General features: G+C 46.3%; 1 protein-coding gene across 3 annotated transcripts in view; it reads right to left on the minus strand.

Moving 5' to 3' along the window:
* LRRK1 (leucine rich repeat kinase 1) overlaps nt 1-19,219 on the minus strand; it is a 134,951-nt gene that overhangs the window by 54,269 nt on the left and 61,463 nt on the right. For 2 of the 3 annotated variants that reach the window (XM_084817359.1, XM_084817357.1), the window contains exons 11-20: nt 18,516-18,628; nt 18,356-18,432; nt 17,228-17,357; nt 16,158-16,270; nt 15,098-15,312; nt 11,064-11,228; nt 8,414-8,586; nt 5,433-5,553; nt 3,279-3,438; nt 147-423 (exon numbers count right to left, since the gene is read on the minus strand). In XM_084817359.1, coding sequence (XP_084673485.1) covers nt 147-423; nt 3,279-3,438; nt 5,433-5,553; nt 8,414-8,586; nt 11,064-11,228; nt 15,098-15,312; nt 16,158-16,270; nt 17,228-17,357; nt 18,356-18,432; nt 18,516-18,628 — 1,544 coding nt within the window. The remainder of the gene's footprint in view (nt 1-146; nt 424-3,278; nt 3,439-5,432; nt 5,554-8,413; nt 8,587-11,063; nt 11,229-15,097; nt 15,313-16,157; nt 16,271-17,227; nt 17,358-18,355; nt 18,433-18,515; nt 18,629-19,219) is intronic. The other variant, XM_084817358.1, reaches the window with a different exon arrangement.

The raw sequence follows: 19,219 nt of genomic DNA on the forward strand, positions 1-19,219 counted from the left end.
CTCCCACACACAAACACGCTTTGGAGGTTGCTGCATCTCTACAAATAACGGAAGCTGAAATAAGCGACTGGAATGACCATTCCCTCTCCCCTCTGTTTCCACATCTTTGGGATTAGCCACACCTCTGGTGACAATTACCAGTGTACCTGTTGTTGGCTACAGGCAATGCAATCTCAAACTTGGCAAGGAATTGGAAATACTGTTCTTCCGTTTGCTTGGTGAACCCCGTCCCAACCAGAAGCATCCGGAGATCCTCTGCTTTGATCACGCCATTCTTAGCAACCGACTTTGAGCTTTTGATGTTGAAGATTCTTTGCAGACACTCCGACAACCAAACTGGGTCGAGGAAATAGAGATTTCTCAGTCCGTGGCTTGTATCTGGGAAGTGCAGCAGTGTTCCTGTCTCTATCAGGAAACTGATGGCTTCGGGAAAGGAGGACACCAGAGTCAGGTCAGGAATGCAACAACCTGCTACAGGGTAATATACGACTACTACTAATTTATTGAATGTATTAAATACCTCATTAAATCAATTTATTTAGGTGTTTTACAATAATGATCAAAATACAGATAAAATCACGATAAAATCAGCAATATAAAACTAATAAACATGCCAACGCAGCATAAAACACAATCAACATTACATGGATTAGGATAACAAACAACATTGCAGGAACTAAGATAGTAAAACCCAAAATTATTAAAATATTCTAAAATACTACTATTACTATTATTTCCATGACTACTATTATTATTATGAGAGCTATCAGGGTGCAGCTCAAAGACTGATGTTATATCTTTAATTTCCCCAAGGAAGTGGGGACTGCTCCCCATTCCCATAAGAAGAGCCGTGCTGGATCAGATGAAGGGTCCATCTCAGCCAGCATTCTGTTCACACAGTGGCTGGCCAGCTGTCGATGGGAAACCACAAGTAGGACATGAGTGTAACAGCACCCCCCACCCATGTGCCCCAGCAACTGGTGCACACAAGGCTCACTGCCTCTGCTACTGGAGGTAGCACATAGCCATCAAGGCTAGTAGCCATTGGTAGCCTTCTCCTCCAGGATTTTATCTAACCACATTTTAGAGCCATCCAAGTTGGTGGCCATAGGGTTGGCGGAGAATTTCTCCACGAATCTTCGGGAGGCTGAGCGCCGATGCATTTGGCCCCCCAAAAGTGTTGGGGAAATTCTCCACACACCCCCCCCCCCCGGGATGGGACTTACCTTCAGCAAATGTCCCTCTTGGCGGCGGGTCCCAGCGGCGGTTCGGTGGGGGCGGCAGCCGGTCTCCTGACCGGCTGCCACCACTGCCATTGCAAAAAAAAAAAGTAAAGTAAAAAAAAAACACCACACCTGTGATAGGCTACGTAACGATTTACGTAGCCTATCACGGCTAGATTTCCAAAGTCAGCCGTGATAGGCTACGTAAATCGTCACGTAGCCTATCACGGGTGACTTTGAAAAAAAAAAGCGCGTACGCAAATGGCGGTGGCCCATGGGCGCCGCCATTTGCGTTCCTTATTTGGACAGGGGTAGTCTACGTAAAAATGTACGTAGACTACGGCGAAAATAAGGGCAACGCTATTTGCGTTGCCCTTATTTTCGCCGTAGTCTACGTAAATCTTTACGTAGACTAGATGTGCCAAAATAAGGAACACAAATGGCGGTCCCCATGGGAGCCGCCATTTGCGTACGCGCTTTTCCCCCCCCCCCCCAAAGTCACCCGTGATAGGCTACGTGATGATTTACATAGCCTATCACGGCTGACTTTGGAAATCTAGCTGTGATAGGCTACGTAAATCATTACGTAGCCTATCACGGGTGTGTGTGTGTTTTGTTTTACTTTTTTTTTTCGCGGCCGGGTAGTCGGGGCGCTCCTACCCGGCCTGAATTTCGCCGGCGAGGGATGGGGCGCCTCCCCCCCGGCTTGAATTTCGGCCAGGCGAGGCGGGGCGCCTCCCCCCCCTCGCCTGAACTTCGGGGGGAGAACCAAAGCGCCTCCCCCCCACCGCGAAGCAAGCTGCGGGACGAGGTAAGTCCCTTTCGTCCATCCCTAATCACTACGTCCTGTGGAGCGAATTCCATAGTTTAACTATCCGCTGTGTGAAGAAGTCCTTCCTTTTATCTGTCCTGAATCTCCCACTCATCAGCTTCATGGGATGACCCCATTGGGTTCTGGCATTATGAAAGGGAGAAAAACATCTCCCTACCCACTTTCTCCACACTGTGCATAATTCTGTGCACCCCTATCATGTCTCCCCTTACTTGCCTTTTTCCCAGGCTAAGCAATCCCAGCTGTTATAACCTTCCCTCATAAGGGAGCTGCTCCAGCCTGTTCATTTTACTTGCCATTTTCTGCACTTTTTCCAACATAGTTCTCTCCCTGCCTGTTTTATTCTCAGACTAGCCCTGTGAGGTAGATTAGGCTAAGAGAGAGCGTGTGGCCCAAGGTCAAAGCTTCATGGCTGCCTGAGTCAGGATTTGAACCTAACCACGCAGGCTGCCATGCAGGCACGGCACCTAACCACGCAGGCTGCCCAAGGGAAACCAACAGGCAGGACATGAGTGCAAGAGCACCCTCCCACCCATGTTCCCCAGCAACTGGCATACACAGGCATACCACCTCTGATACTTGAGGTAGATTACAGCCATCAGGACTAGTAGCCATTGATAGCCTTCTCCTCTAGGAATTTATCCAATCTCCTTTTAAAACCATCCAAATTGGTGGCCATCACTACATCATATGGCAGCGAATTCCATAGCTTGACTATCCCCCCCTCCACTCCCCAGTCCTTCCATTCACAAACACAGACAGCTCTGCTTGCTGTAGCAAGCAGGGCCTGGGTGTGCAGGCGAAGTGGGTAGGAAAGTGGTAAAAAAGACCAGAGGAAAAGGCAGGCCAGCATCAATCTTTGGATTGCAACTTGGAACCCAAATATATTATACCTAGCTATGGTATTTGTTCAGCTCTTTCCCAAAGTGCGTCAAACAAGTCACCTTAGGAACCCTTATGACAGCCCTGTAAAGTAGGCCAGCATTACTGCTCCTACCCGGTGAGTTTGTGGCTAAGGTGTGATTTCGAACAGGGACTTCCTAGATCACAGCTCACCATCTTAACTACTACGTTACAGAAGCTCTCATCACCAGGAAAGGCTCACTGCTACTACTGCACCCGTATTAAAGCAAAGCGTAGGCACAGAAGAGATATACACACACACACACCCTGATGCACACTGCACACTCTGGCTTCCAAACAGTTATTACACACGCACTTACCAGACTGCAAGTCCTCATAGTCCGTGATGTCACTGCCTGATGTTTTCTCTACAATTTGCTCTATTTCCTTGTCGGTTAGATACTGTACATTATCATTTTGGCTTCTCCTCTGTTGTTCAAGCAAGATGGACACTTGGAGGCTCAAGTAACTCCTTGGTATCTGTTAAGTTATACTGAAAATCAATGACATTATCAAAGCAGTGGCCCTATTCCTTTTTATAGAGTCGGTGGGCAATACTACGGCTGTTGAGTCCAAGAAGGGACTTGACGGAGGTTTTTACAGTTATGGGGTGGATGGGGTGGAACAGGGAGAAATGTTTCTCCCTCTCATATATTACTAGAACTCGGGGTCACCCAATACAATTGACCTGCAGTAGGTGCAGGAAGCCAAAGAACAGTGGAGTTCTTCAGACGATGTGTAATTAGCATAGGGAATTTACTTCCCAAAGATGTGGCGGCGGCCTCTGGCTTAGACCAACCTTCCCCAGTCTGGCGCTCTCCAAGTGTTCTGGAATACAACACACATCAGCCCCACTTAGCATGTGCAACTATTAGGGGTGATGGAAGTTGCAGTTGAAAACATCTGGAGAATTGCCAGGTTGGGAAAAGCTGGGTTAGACAAACTCATGGCCGGATGTTCTACTGCCAGCTATTAGCTAGGACAGCTTAAATGGAACTTCTTGGTATAGCGGCAGTTTACCAGATCTGTCTATGAGATGTTGGGGATTCAAACAAAGGGAGGCAGCCATCAACCACATGCCCTGCTTCCGAGTGCTCAGGGGTACACCATAAACATGTTGTCCTTTTTCAAAGCCATCTAAGATGGGGGCCATCACAGCACTGTTCCAAAATGAAGACACGCTATGACGGGATGGGGAACCTCGGCCCGGGGTGTGTGTGCAAAAGAGGACTCTCCTGGGGTTCCAGTCTGGCCCTCTGGGGCTCCCCAGATCGCCCCTTCCCCTGGCTCCACCCCCTTTCCCCCAACCGCCAATCCTTTGGTGGTTTCCCAGTTCTCGTGCAGTCCCCCCCCCTTCTAAAAGGTTGAAATGCCTCTCCTAAGGCTTAGTTACTGGCAATAACAGCTATAGGGCACAATCCTATGCCTGTTTAGACAGCAAAAAGTCTGACAACTCCCAGTGCTGGCTGGGGAATACTGGGAGTTGTCAGACTTTTTGCTGTCTAAACAGGCATAGGATTGGATTGAGTCCTAAAGCTACAATATGTGGCTACCTTTTGCATTTTTTGCCCCACTCCTTTGCCCCACAGATCACTGGAATGTGGCCCCTGAGAGGTTCTCCGAAATGGAACGCTGCCCTCGGGCTGAATGAAGTGCCCCGCTCCTGCACTGTGTGACAGCCTCCCAAGCAACCTGCTTACAGTTACAGCAGGCAGAAGGTCCCAACTGGGAGAGGGAAATCGGCCAGGGGTGGAGAAGCTACCCTTGCTGCTGTCATTCAATCTGAATCATTCCCATGTCAGATTGCATGAGAATGAGGTTAGACTCCAGCCCAATTGAGAAGTAAAGCTCAAACGGAAAACAGATGCGGGAGTCGGTCAGGGCACGGAGTTGCCCTGCTCTTGTGCACACCAGCCCTGTTCTGCCCCCCAACATCCAAGCATTGAGCACAAATATCAAGCTGGCATGAGCGCTACTTCAGACTAGGGCTTCTCTGTCTATTAGAAGTTACAAAAGTGCGAGGAACCTTGAACCATCCATGCTGATATGGTTTTAGGGGTTTTAAGTTGATTAAGTTGTTTTAAGTGGGCTTTAAGTTGATGTGGTTTTAGGAGTGTCGGCGGAATCTGTCTGGGGCTGGAGTTCGTCGAGCTTTCAGCTCGGCCCCCAGCTCACTTCCCCATGAGCTGGCCTGACTTGATCTGCATTAGGTCAGGCCAGCTTGTGGATTTCTCACTGGTTTTTTTCTTGTAAATTACGCAAACTGAAGCTGTAACTTGCTCAACTTTCTATTTATGAGAAGAAGAAGAAAACAACAACAACAACGTCCCAGATTTGGGGAAAAGCCTGTAGCTCAGCTCACAAATGCAAGCTGAGCCGGGCAGGCACCAGGGACCCATTGGGCCCCAAAAGGGCTGGATCTTTATGCAACAGACATCCTTATGTGGTTTTCCACTGCAGAGATATATACGCACCAATCTCCCGACAAGTCTCTGCGAGCCAATAGAACTTCCAACATCCTTCATGTTAACAGTGATGTGATAGATCAGCTGTCGCAGCCCATCCAGGCCTTCGAGAGTCCTGCACGAGAGTTCGCTGCAAAGGAAAACCGGACAGAGAGAGATCGTTACCATTACTCAGTGGAAAGGCTGCTTCCCTGGGATGGCGTCTTGATCATCAGGTAGGCCTTGAATGCACTGGCATCTCCTTCGGCCCCCTCCCTAGGAAGGGAAGAGCCTGGAACCTGGACAGTATCATCAACTTGTCAGGGGCCAGAAGAGACTGCCAAGTGATGCTGGCCTAGGGGCACTGAAACCAAGTCATCACCTGGCAGAGCCCAACTTGAATGTCTGCAACCCCTTCTACACGATATCATCTTATTTATTAATAATACTTATATACCGCTTAATATTAAAAAATCTCCAAGCAGTTCACATACAGTATTAAAAATCACATTTAAATATTAAAACACCTTTAAAAGCAACTTCAACTAAAACAACAAAATAAATATATTTTTAAAAACTCTATTAAAAACAGTTTAAAAACTACCACAATACAAAACAATACAAAAAGCCATAAGATGGAGCATCATATGATCAGCTGCAGATATTTACAAGCCAGAGAAGGCCTTGGTGAACAAGTGCATTTTCAAGAGGTGTTTGACATGTACCACATTTTCTGCCTCCTGAACTGCATGGGTGAGGGTTTTCCAGAGGGTGGCTACCATGACTGAGAAGGCCCTTATTCGAGATATTACATGGCGACTACTCATGACAATCAGCAGGGAGAGACTGGTACTGTGAGACCAGACAGCCCGACTACAGCATCTAGCCAGCTTTCCGCCACCCCTATTTCCCCACCACTCCCTGCTTTTTGTAACATCTTGCCTAATGAAGAGATCCGGAGATCTCAAAGGCTGGCACATCTTTTGTGAACTTTGTTGGCCTAATCATTTGAGTTGGCCTAATCAAGGTATTACACTGTATGGATTGTGCTACATGATTCACTGTTGCTTGAGTTATTTGCGTTTGGTTCTTATTTCCTCACTGCTATATTGGTTAATCAGTCGATGGTGTTACTTGCTGAAAATCTAAAAGAGAAAGAACTGTGTTTATATGTATATTCACCAGGCTCCAGAGTGGCTGCCAATCTTCTCCTCATCCTTATTATTGAACCACGGAATGGGCCCTGCTTTGCAAAGGTTGGAACAGGCCTTAGTTTGATACAGCAAAGCCTTCAAGCACACTTACGCAGCTGTCAAGGCACGCCCAGTCCGAGTGAAGCCATGCCTGCTGGCACCCTTAGCCATGGTCCCTACCACAGTGCACCCCATAGCCCCTTGAGGGAGGGGGTCTGTCCACATCATTCCCCTTCAGGAGGGGGGCGGCCCCACAGCAGTGGGGAGAGAGAGGCCACCTAACTTCGTCTCTCGGCCTACTAATCTCCCCTGGCTTCACACTGTGTGGACCGCAAAGCTATTTGCTGGTTAGGGAAGGTTCCCCTAGTGACTGAAGATGTTACTGCAGGCTTCCGCCATAAGGACACATTTAAATTAATGTGTTTTAAAAACAAAATAACACTGAGGCGCACATCCCTGGGATCCCCTTAGTAAGCACCTCAGGTTTCAGGTGTCTAGGTTTCATGATCTTGGCGCTAGCGTGCCCATGGTACAGACAGATGGATGGACAGACAGGGGCACACCTCCTCTTTTATTATTATAGACTGCATGCATTACATTCACTCTTGTGTTCTGCTTGTGGCTCACTGTGACTTGATCTGGAAAACTTAATAGGTTGTGGGAGTGGGCCTTGCTTTGTAGTGAAGGGCACAATCGACCCTCTGAAGTGCAGTCTTGTGGGGAACCACAGGACTCGGGCCTTCTGTATGAGGCTAGTAAAAGCCCCTCTTTTAAAAAATCTCTTGCAGCTTGGCAACTGCCCTTCCTGCATCGCTCTCCTCCTGGCCTTTGCCGCTTGCTGTGTGGAGGCAGCCGTCTTTGTGTCTTCCCACAAAGCCTTGTTCTTAGTCATTCCCCACATATTCTCGGGGGTGGGAGGGAGGGGAAATTAAAAGGAATTTCTTCTGAGGCGGTATCTTCTGTTCCCAAACCTCAGTCACCATTCATGGTGGGTGAGGGGAGGAGGCCCTCATGAAGCAGCAGGAGAGAAGAGCATTTTTGTCTTCGCCCCACAAAGGCTTCCCTGCGACGTAGAGCGGCCTGCTGCCTCAGCGTTCAGAGGAGCAGTGTTTCTGCCAGCTCTAGGTGAAGGATTGTGAATGAGAGAAATTGTTCTAAGGGGACAGGAGTCGACTGGGAGAGACCGTTATCGAATATCCTCCAGCTGAGAGGAAATATATGAGAAGATGGAGGCACCGGGGGGGGGGGGGAGAATGAGGGATTCTGGGAACTGACTGGGCTTTAGAAGGAGGTTATGAAAGAAGCTTCAGTAGAGTTTGGAGAACAATGGTTTGGAGCCAATTATTCCTCAGAGATGGGAGGAATACATGACACATGACTTGCTTTGTGGGGGCGAGACAGCTAGTGAAATTAGTAGGAAACGCTTTTTAAGAGAGAGAGAGAGAGAGAGAGAGAGAGAAGCCCCCAACAACACATGAGGGTTGTTTTATGGAAACTAGACCGATATATTAAAAAAAAAAAAACCCTCTGTGGTAGTTTGCAGCAATATATAAAAACTAGTACCAAGAAAACCAACATTCTGTACTGAGTCCAAGGCAGAGGTTGGGCTCTGAGCTTCAAAACACCAAACCACTCTTTTGAACCCAAATCAAGATGGCGCTGGAGGGCAGCCCTTCACTTTGCCACATGCCAGCCTCCCAGCTGAAAAATAATAATAAAACGTTAAGAAATAAAATAAAAATCGGGAGAGGCCGAGAGCCCGGTGGCCCCCAAAGAAGCATCCAGGAGCACCACATTGGGGGCTCCAGCCATACGTACTGTAAGTGTTTCATTGTGATATCTGGGAAGCCAGTGGCTCTCGAGCCTGAAGGAGATCGACAGATAGCCAGGACGTATGCTCTCAGGGTGGCGATCCTCTCGAGGCGGAATTTTGTCTCAATCAAGTCGAGGTGCGTCCCTACCACCAGCACAACTGAATTTGGAGCCTTGGCCTGCAAAGAGAGAATCTGTAGCATCAGTGATGTTCCACCGGGTCCAAGCATGCCTTTCCCAGGCTCTCTCATAGACAGCCTTTGCAGAATGAAGACATACAAAATTGGCAGCGCAAAAACTTCTACTGGGCTGGTTTCTGATCCAATAAAAAGTATGGAGTTACCTCATGGTTCAGGGCCAAGATTTTTTTTGGAAGGACCACCTACATCTATATGATCTTGCACACGGACTCAGATGCGTGGAGGAGGAGGAGGAGGCATTCTGCATCTGGTCACTAGCAGAAGTGCAGTTGGTGGATATAGGTGACAGGGCCTTCTCCACCATGGCCCCCAAGCTGTGGAACTCTTTGTCTGAAGAGGCCTGGATAGCCCTTTCTTCGATGGTGTTTTAATAGCAGTCAGGCACGTCTTTATTGTGACTGGATACAGTTCCAGCTGAAAGCCCTCTCCTTCTTGGTACCAACTGCCACTGCTGAGGACTTCAGAAGAAGTGGAAGCAGCAGCCCTTCCAATAAGTTTAGATTCAGCTCCATGAACTGCTGAACTTTGCAGCTGAGAATCTAGTGCCTGATTTGCTTTTTTCCTCCTCCCTCCCAATCCCCTTTCCTTTTGTATTGTGTCTCTTATGTTGTAACCCTGTCTTCTTATCTTGAAGCCAACATTTTTTGGCTGGTGGTGAGATAATGATGCTATAAACAAAAAATATTTCAACTGGTTAATGCTGCCAATTGGACTGGGACTTGAGAGATCCAGGTTCTAGTCCCTACTGTGCCATGAAGCTTACTGGGTGACTTTGGGCCAGTCACTGACTCTCAGCCTAACCTACCTCACAGGGTGGTTGTGAGGATAAAATGGAGACGAGGATGACGATGTAAGTTGCCTTGGGTTCCTTGGAAGAGAAAAAAGGTGGGCTATGATGTAAAAATAAAATGAAGAAAACCTGTTCAGGAAAAATTAGAAAACTGCCATGGTAGTTGGGGGGATCAAAACACACATTTTGGGGGGATCAAAATTGTGCCACCAAAACAATAACTGAAATAGTCCTCCCAAATTCACAACTTGTAAACGGGACAGCAAGTTTGGTTGGGCTATTTAATTTGAACCCTACAGCAACTATACATATATAAAATAGATAACTGAACCAAAAAAGTTATGCATTATACATTTACAAGAGAGAGAGAGAGAGAGAGAGAGAGAGAGAAACATGTAATGTCTAATTTGGCCCTGGGTTATTGGTAAAACCTGAACGTGGCTCTCAAGTTTTAAAGGTACCAGCTCTGCAGGTGTCTTCAGCAGTTGCAGATGGAGTGGAGTTCTGACCACTGCTGCCACCTCGAATGAACGTAGTATGAGATGCACAATGAGATCTCACAGCTTTAACAGCGTTCAATTCAAGAAGAAGAAAAAAATATCTGTTCCAGATATGTTCCAAACTTTCAAATAAAGTTTGAAACTCATCAAAAACTAGTCACCATCTTCAGCCTTGTGTGCTCTGAACAGAGGAAGTCACCACGATAGTAAGTACCACTTCCCCCTATCATCCCTCAGCCCCATTTTGGGGAGAGAAAACAAGCTCCAGTCCTATCTTGCTTTTACATGAGGTTCTTAGTAGTCTATCCAGATTGTTGATCAGGTAACAATGCTACAGCATTTGGTGTTTCCAGGCCATATTCACTGGACCCAAGTATGCAATTTTTTCATTTATTCTGGTTTAAAGTTTTCTTTTAATCATATTAGGAAATATCCAACAAAAAAGAGAAAAGGAACGTTTTTTTGAGAACCAGTAACTGTCATGGACTTCTACTGAAGACTGGATTTTATCCAGCAGCACTTCCTAATCCTGAAGCCAGTAAGAAACCAGGAAAAAGGGAGGGAACAGGACTTTTTGGGTAGATTCAGGTTCACTGGGTTAATTCAGGCCTCTATGATATGAACAGCACCATCACTAGTTCTCAGATGTTTTTCATGTAGACCAGAAATGAGGTATAGATGTTCAAATAGGTATTTTTTAGAGTTAAACAAGTGAGACAGACCAAGCCCTGGAGTAACGCTTCTTGGGGCAAGGTCATTAGAATTCCAAGATGGAACAGTTAAGAATGAATGATGGTTTTAGCTGAGTCTTCCTAATGAAATTAATCTCATTAATAATTATGAAATTAATGTAAATAATAGTGTAGTAATTCATGACATTAATTTCATTTCACTTTCATACAGTCTTCACAGTATACATTTAGATGCCAGGTTAGCACTTTCCTCTTCCAGCAGGTGTTTAATTTTCAATCTGTTGCTCTGATTCTGAACTTTACTATTGGCTCTTTAATACTGTTGTTATGGTTGTTTTGGTTTTCTAGGATTGTAAACCGCCCTAAAGGCATCTGCCAGTTGGGTGGCATATAAATTACTAGTCCACGGGTACGCTGGATTCTTCCACCGGTACATAAAAATACCTGGCAAGCCAGCAATAACTTGTCCCTTACCTCGATATTTAGCAACCAAAACTGAAGATTTGCAACAGCTTCTTCCCCCAGGGCCAAGTTCCAGACGACGACATACAATGCTTTATCTGTGAAGAAACACTGATTGACTGTAGACATGCTGGCGGAACCTCCGATATCCCAGACGTTAAACTCGACTGAATCAACCTAATTGGACAAAGAGAAACATTGAAGGAAAAGACAACACCCAGAGTGGTTAAAGTAAATCACACAGAAGATAATGATCAATGCATAATGAACCCTCGCCCCGAATATTTTCATAATGTATGACACTATCGCATCAATGGGTGTCAATGTTCCGACTGAAGAAAGACACGCTTGTTGAGCATGGCTATCACTTCCACACAGGAAATCTAAGCTAATTGCTCACTGTGAAGGCAGTTGTACATCCGTTGAGGGTGGGGAAACAGGGTTGCTTACATCCCTTCATTAAATGGATTTACCTTATTTCTGAAGAATGCACAGCTAACTTTGACTGGGGTGGGGCACATCTCCTCTCCTCTCTTTATCTAGGAGAGGGGGAATATTGCTGCCATCAGCATCTGCTCCACTTCACCTTGATCTACCCGTAATTTATAGGGATGGAGGAATCTGCTGATTTCAGTTTTTCTCAGTTTCAGTTTTTCTAATATTAACTACAGTTCATCCTGAATTTTGGGATTTTTTTCCAAGTTCTGATGAAAATTCATAAGTGTTTTTGTGCACATTTCTCCTAATATATGTATTTTTCACCCAATATACACATTTTTGGAAGCAATTTTCCTAATATAATGCATCTCTGAACTTCATTTCTCCTAATATACGCATTTCTGTATGCATTTTTGATGGCAGAACTCCATTGCAAAATTTGGCGAAGCGAACATTTTGAAGGATGACGGAGTTTCAGTTTGCATAGCGGTGTGAAAATGTGAGATCACGTAAGTTTGCATTAAAATGCAAACTGAATAATTTCTCCCCCCTCCCTAGTCATTTTACGGTTTGCCATGGAGGGTTCGTTGCACCATCAAAATAGCAAAACAGTCAACAAAATGAAGCAGGCCTGTCTAGGGCTATTAACTCACATACAAGTTAAAGATGCCCAAGGTGTGTGAAAGTAAGCACATGGAAACAGACACACTGTCAAATACACTCAGGATATATTTGGTAGTAACCCAAATAATTCCTCTGGAAATTTGACCTAGCTACTGTACTGGGTTCAAATCAGGCTCTTAGTCCCTGACCTGAAGCGGTGGTATGATGTAGTGGAGCCCAGAGACCTCAAAAGGCCCCAGTCTAGAACCATTTCAGGATGGATCTGGATGACAAGTCTGGTATCCTCCCAAATTGGCTCACAGCAATAATCCTGTACATCCAGAAATTATTTTCTCTTCTGTGTATGTTTGGTCACGTACTCTTAGGGATGTCACAGAAGTCTGAGAGGGGGGTGGAGTCCAGTGGACTCCCCGCTGCTTGGCATCCCAGATTCCAGTCGCAGAGCAGCTGTCTCCACTGGTCTGCCGAGCCGCCATTTTGCGTAAAAACAGCAGCTCATTCTTTTATGTAAAGGGCCTTTTACACAAATGGCAGCCATAAAGCAGCCATTTATGCAAGATTACAGGCACAAATGGACCATTTACGCCTGTAATCTTGAATAAATGGCCGCTTTATGGCAGCCATTTGCATTAGAGGTCCTTTACATAAAAGAACAAACCACAGTTTTTATGCAGAATGGTAGCTCACTGAGGGATTGGGCAGCTGTGGACCGCACGGCAAGCACGGGCGGGCGACAGGGGTCTGGTGCGTGAGGTAGACTTGGGTGAGTCCGTCCATCCCTATGTACTGTTGTCATGAAGTCATACCTGGGATATAGTAAGAGATTTTTAAAAGTATGCAGAATGAGAGATAACTTTTTCACTCTCTCATATAATGCTAGAATGTGGGGGGGGGGCGGTGTCACCTGATGAAAGTTATGGATGACACATTCAGGAGAGACAAACGGAAGTACTGTACTTCCTTGTATGGAATTCACTGCCACAAGGTGCAGTGATGCCATCAGCCTAGATGGCTTTAAAAGGGAATTACACCTCATGAAGAATAGGTCTTCCACTGTCTATTTGGGATGATGGCTATATAGAACCCCTATGTTCAGAAGCAGAAGGAAGGAACAAGGAGCCAGAAACAGAATGTCAGGTGGAGGAAAAAGAAGTCAGAGGCAGAGGAAGGGAAAGCGGTGGTGGTGGTTGTGGGTGCGTGTGTGCTGGTTGCTGCTGTCTCTGAGCTTTTTTAAATGAGGCATTTATTGTGCGCTCCTCATCCCCTACTCACGGTTATTTATGGGTTCTGTAGATGACATTGTGAGCCTCCAGTTTTGCTTCTGCTTTTAAGCAGCACTGTCGGCAATTCTTTTTAGAGCAGGGAAAATGTGTTATTTGTGAAAGTGAAAGAAAATGCTTTTTCCACTTGAGTAATTGCACTATTCTGCTATACCACAGTGCCGCCTAGAGGTTATAGAGTGGAAAAACAGGAAATGCTCATTGTGTAGTGTTCAGATCTCAATTCTGCGACGAAACTGAAAGTAAATACAGCGGATTAACAGCCTTGGGTAGAAAAGCTCTCTGTCCACTGGCGTCATTGAGGCAGACTTTGAGGGGGAAACATTGGTTGGCCCCATGCTACGCAGAGCAGAGGGTCGGGTGAGATTCAAGAGGGTGGCCCCCTTCCCACAACATTTTGTTTTAGGTTCTGGCTGCCTGTAAAAGCAGGAGGATCGCAAGTATGAAGGATTCTGCTGCTGACAGCGAGCCATAGGCTGAAGAAACAGAAGGGAGGTAGAGGCAGAGAAGTTGTGTGTGCGTGTGTGCGCACGCATGCACACACACACACACAACCGGGAATCTGGGGCAGCATTTTGTTGTAGCCCACTTGTAGCCTTACAACAGCAGACAACCAAGAACTCCGGAAAATCCCTCAAAATAAGCTAGACAGGCTTGCTTTAAGAATGATTTGTGCAGGGATGCACAACCTCTTTCAGTCTGAGGGCCAAACTCCATTCTGGAGAAGACCTTGGGGGCCACACTCCAGTGGAGGGGGGTGGGGGCAAAAATACAGAAACATGTATATACCAATATATATTCGCTTAAAGCTGTCACTGCCAGTACCTAAGCGTGAGCCTCCAGTTTTTCCCTGCTACATTTTCCCTGCTCCAGTGAGCCTCCAGAGAGGCATTTCAACCTTTCAAAATGGGTGAAAACTGTACAAAGCTGAGGATAAAACTGCACAAAAGGGTTGGAGGAAACAGGGTGAGGACAGGGGAAGGGGTATGGCCTTCTGGAGAACCATGAAGGGCCAGATTAGGACCTCCGGAGGGCCAGATTTGGTCCCTAGGCTTACGGTTCTGCACCTCTGGACTAGCGAGACAAAACGTATATTCAAAGCCAACAGGAAATGAAGCAAAAATGCTAGCTGACGCTTAGCTGGCGTTCATATGTGGAGGCCCCAGGATGAAATTCAGCTTGAATATTATTATTAATTATTATTTATTATTGGTATTCAGATTTTTAAACCACCCTTCATCCAGAAGTATCAGGGCAGTGAGTAGTATGATCTCCCCCTCAATTGCCACTCTGTGTTCCCTTGTCAAAAAGTGGCCACAGCCTACCATCCTTTCTGGGCAAAATTAAGTTGTTGGCTAAGAATCTAAAGCCTGGGACCAATGTCTGTCTATTAAATTTGGTTTGTCGCTTTGCAAAGGCACAGGGCTTTGTCCTGCCCTGTCCGGAGCCTGGTACTTTAACCATCCTGGTGCCCTCCAGATGTTTGGGACTAAAACTCCCAGAATTCCTGACCATTAGCCATGTTGGTTGGGGCAGATAGGAGTTGAAGTCCAAAACATCTGGAGGGCACCAGCTTGGATAAGGCTGCTCTATCTCAAGCCCACTCCCAAGTAAAGCTCCAACAACCCTTTGAGAAGGCAGAGTAATTGGGGGACAGAGTTGAGCTGGTTGTCATTCAAACAGAGGAAGTCTGTTACTATTTACCTTTGATTTAAATCCAGCTGGTTTCTGAAGCTCCCACCTTGTGGTCCGGATGGTAGCATCATTGGGCAATGATAGGGAAGCTTTCCCCATCTGCAGGATCTCAATCAGCGTGGATTTTCCCTGCCGTGGGGGACCCACCACAATCATTTTCATCAGGTTGCATTTCTCTGCTTTGCGTAGCTGGGCTCGTAAGTAAGCTAAAATGGTCTTGGGGCCTAGCAAGGAGAGGGATGGAGGAAATACTAAGCCGATAACAGCAGTGCAAAAGGATATAGAAGGATTATTTAACACAACTTGAATTTAGGAATTCAGGTGCAATCCCTCATTCAAATGAAGGTGTTCTTGGTTTTGGGGGCGGTTGGGGGGGGGGGAGAGCCATTGGGCTAAAATAAACAAATACGCAACGTATCTCAAGAAAATGCAATCACATCAGTATTAAAAATTAATAAACAACTATGAATGCTTGGTTCATGAAAGCCAAGGAACGTTAATGTCTAATCATGCTTAGTCTCAAAGCTTTGACTTCAATTGCTAATATGTCCAATAAGTGGAGGAAAATCTTGTGTCTGGCAATGTATCTCTTGTGCCAGGAAGTGTGCAAACTGGCACTGGTTGGTTATGAGTGTTAGAAAGCGTGACGCTCTACAACATAATAAATGTCACCTAACATGTATACAGCACTTTCAAAGCACTTTCACAGGATATGGTCAAAAGCCTAGGACCTAACTGTGCAAAAAATAAATTTTAAAAATGGCCGTATCTACATCAGCATCCCTAAGAACACTGTCACACATTAGCGCTAAGATACGTGCAACACAAAAGCTACATTTCTGAGCTACCTTTCAATAGAAAAGTTTCTGTGACAACAAACCAATTGGGTGGAACTGGGATCGTGTGGAAAGTTTTAGGTTTACAATTCCATTTTGTAACAACAACAACCTGGACAGGTTCCACCCCCTTTTCCCCACCATTCGATAATAAATAAAACCAGGCTCAGTTTGGATTCGCTCTCTGTTCAAACAGCTGACATTAATAAACCATCGGAAGGAAGTGGACTCACCCTCTTTTCTGATCTCTGCAGGAAGGTTGCCAATATTTAGCTCCTCGATATCCAGCTGCCAAAGATTAGCCAGTTGTCCAAGTTCAGCAGGAAGCTCTTGAATGCCCGTGTTACTGTGCAAAAAAATAATAATAAACACACCCATCCACCAACGAACGACCTTTCTGAGAGAGGAATTTACATGAACGGTGGCACCACATTTCACCTAAAGTGAAATGTTGAGGCAAAACGCAAAGGTCCCAGCCTGAACAGGATTGTCAAGGAATTTCCGCGGAAGAAAAAAAAGGGTGGTGACAGAACTAATGACTTTTGGGGTGGGGGTCACCCCACAGTCCTAGCTGGAAGGACACACAGAAAACGTCAATGCAGACGTGTTCACCCAGCTGTCCTGCCTGGATCAACTTCTTCTCACCCACTCTGAGGATGTCCTGTTAAAGGTCTGAGGCTGACAAACAAATTCTCAGTGAACTGAGCCAAACTCAGAAAATTAGGACTGATCTTGATTTTCACCTACAGTGAGATTTTATTTACTTTAGCCCAGCCTTCCTCCAAGGAGCATAGGGTGGCATACATGGTCCTGCTACACTCATGTTTTCCTCACAACAACCCTCTGAGGTGGGGTAGGCTGAGAGATGGCAACTGGTCCAACATCCCCCAGTGAGTTTCAGGGCTGAGTGGGGAGTTGAACCTGGGTCTCCGCAGTCCTAGTCCAAGACTCTAACCCAGCTCTCTCCAACTGGGTGCCCTCCAGATGTTTTGGACTTCAATTCCCATCAGCCACAGCCAGCATGGCCTGTGGCAGCTCCCCCATCCTGGTGCCCCCCAGATGTTTTGGACCACGACTCCCAGAATTCCTGACCATTAACCATATTGGCTGGGACAGATGGGAGGTGAAGTCCTAAACATCTGGAAAGCACCAGCTTGGATAAGGCTGCTCTATCCCAAGCCCACCTTTGCAGTGAATGTGGAGTTTCCTGCTCAGATAAATCATCCAAGGATTGTAGAGGAAAACAACAGACGTTTCAATGGCACCAGTGGCATTTCTGATTGCTTTGGATAATGGAACTTACTTTCCTAAGTAAAGCTCCGACAACCCTTTGAGAAGGCAGACCGATCGGGGGACGGAGTCGAGCTGGTTGTCGTTCAGATAGAGGACTTCAAGAGAGTCACACAGGTATTCCGGAAACTCCAAGGTGGGACCTGGAGAGGGGGGAAAGCAGAATGCAAACCACATACAGAAGACAAATGCAAAGTTGTGGTTTTTCAGGCACAGTTCTGCATGCAAAAAGTGTCCATAAGAACATAAGAAGAGCCGTGCTGGATCAGACCAAGGGTCCACCTAGTCCACCATTTTGTTCACAGCTGCCCATGGGAAACCCACAAGCAGAACATGAGTGCAACAGCACCCTCCCACCCATGTTCCCCAGCAACTGGTGTACAGAGGCCTACTGCCTCTGATACTGGAGGTAGCATAGAGGCTTCAGGACTAGTAGCCATTGATAGCCTTCCCTTCCAAGAATTTGTCTAACCCCCTTTTAAAGCCATCCAAATTGGTGGCCATCACGATGTCTTCTGGTAGTGAATTCAACGTGCTGCAGGAAGAAATCCCATCAGCTTATACTTGAAGTTGGGATTTTTTGCCCCAACATGCATCACTTTACACTTGTTTACACAGAACCGCATTTGTCATCTTGATGCGCATTCTCCCAATTTGGAGAGATCCTTTTGGAGCTCCTCGCAATCCCTTATCGTTTTAGCCACTCTAAATCATTTGGTGTCATCAGCAAACTTGGCCTCTTGGTCTGGTTCAAACCTGGGCATCTCCAGTTTAAAAGGATCATGTAGCAAATGATGGGGAACCCTGGAGCACTGCTGCCAGTCAGAGGACACAATACTGGGCAGACAGAATGAGGCAGTTTCCTACCTTATCAACCAATTGTACAACCAGTATCAAATCATTAGACGTGTACGTGGACTTTAAAATAGCCTCTTTAAAGAGGTGGTGACAAAGACAGGCAGGGTCATAGTTTTCTCCTCCTGCTTACAGGGTAATTGGCTCCACGGGCTTCTGTAAAGAAAGGAGGGGCCCAATCCCAGCAGGACACAGTGACGGTGTGGCCTCACTGCCTGCTATCATACATTACTTGCCCTCCTAATTGTGAGCTCTAATCTACCCCTTCATTCCCCGATTGCCGTACCTGTCTCAGTGCCAGCACGAGCTCTGCTCCTTGTAGTGAAAAATGAAATCCGTTTAGTTTTGGACCCTTCATCAGTTCTGTAGGCAAATGGAAAGAAAGACCAGTGAAACGGAAAGCCCTTCTCTGTGGTAGGACTCTGAGACCAACGGAAAGAACTCACTTTCCAAGCTGGTTCTTTGAGAGATCCAAAGATTTCAGCTGCCGGCAGTTCCACTTCTCTTGAGAAGGTAACGCAACTATCTGGTTTCCTGAGAGTTTCAAGGACACCAAAGCCTGAAAGAGAAAGAGACAATGTCAAGGGGCCACTTTGAGGTTCTGGATCAGCACAGGATAATGGGTGGAATATTCCAGTGAAACCCTTTTGGTTTCATAAATTAAGGGCGCAATCCTATGCATGTTTAAACAGAAAGAAGTCCTACAACTCCCAGCATCTGGGAGGCATACCTTGGCGAAGGCTGCTTTAGGGTGCAATCCTATGCATGCTTAGACAGAAAGAAGTCCTACAACTTCCAGCATGCCCCAGCCAGCCATGCTGGCTGGGGCATGCTGGAAGTTGTAGGACTTCTTTCTGTCTAAGCATGCATAGGATTGAATCCTAAAAGCAGCCTTCTCCAAGGTGTGACCTCCAGATGTGTTGGGCTAAAATTACCCACAATCCCCCAGCCAGCTACACTGCATTAAAGCATTATTATTATTATCATCATTCATTCATCCATACCAGGGCTGGGAGAACTAAAAGGGGTGGGTGGCGGGACAGATGACATCAGTGGGTGTGGCCATGCCCACTGGTCATCCAGCCCATGGAGAGTCTGGTTGTTGGAAAGTCTGGTGTGACTTTCAGAGGTCTCAGCTGTTCCACTCATA

The sequence above is a fragment of the Heloderma suspectum genome, chromosome 11 (assembly GCF_057233095.1).
Source record: "Heloderma suspectum isolate Gila_16-S chromosome 11, 16-S_ref, whole genome shotgun sequence".
Classification (NCBI taxonomy): Eukaryota; Metazoa; Chordata; class Lepidosauria; order Squamata; family Helodermatidae; genus Heloderma; species Heloderma suspectum.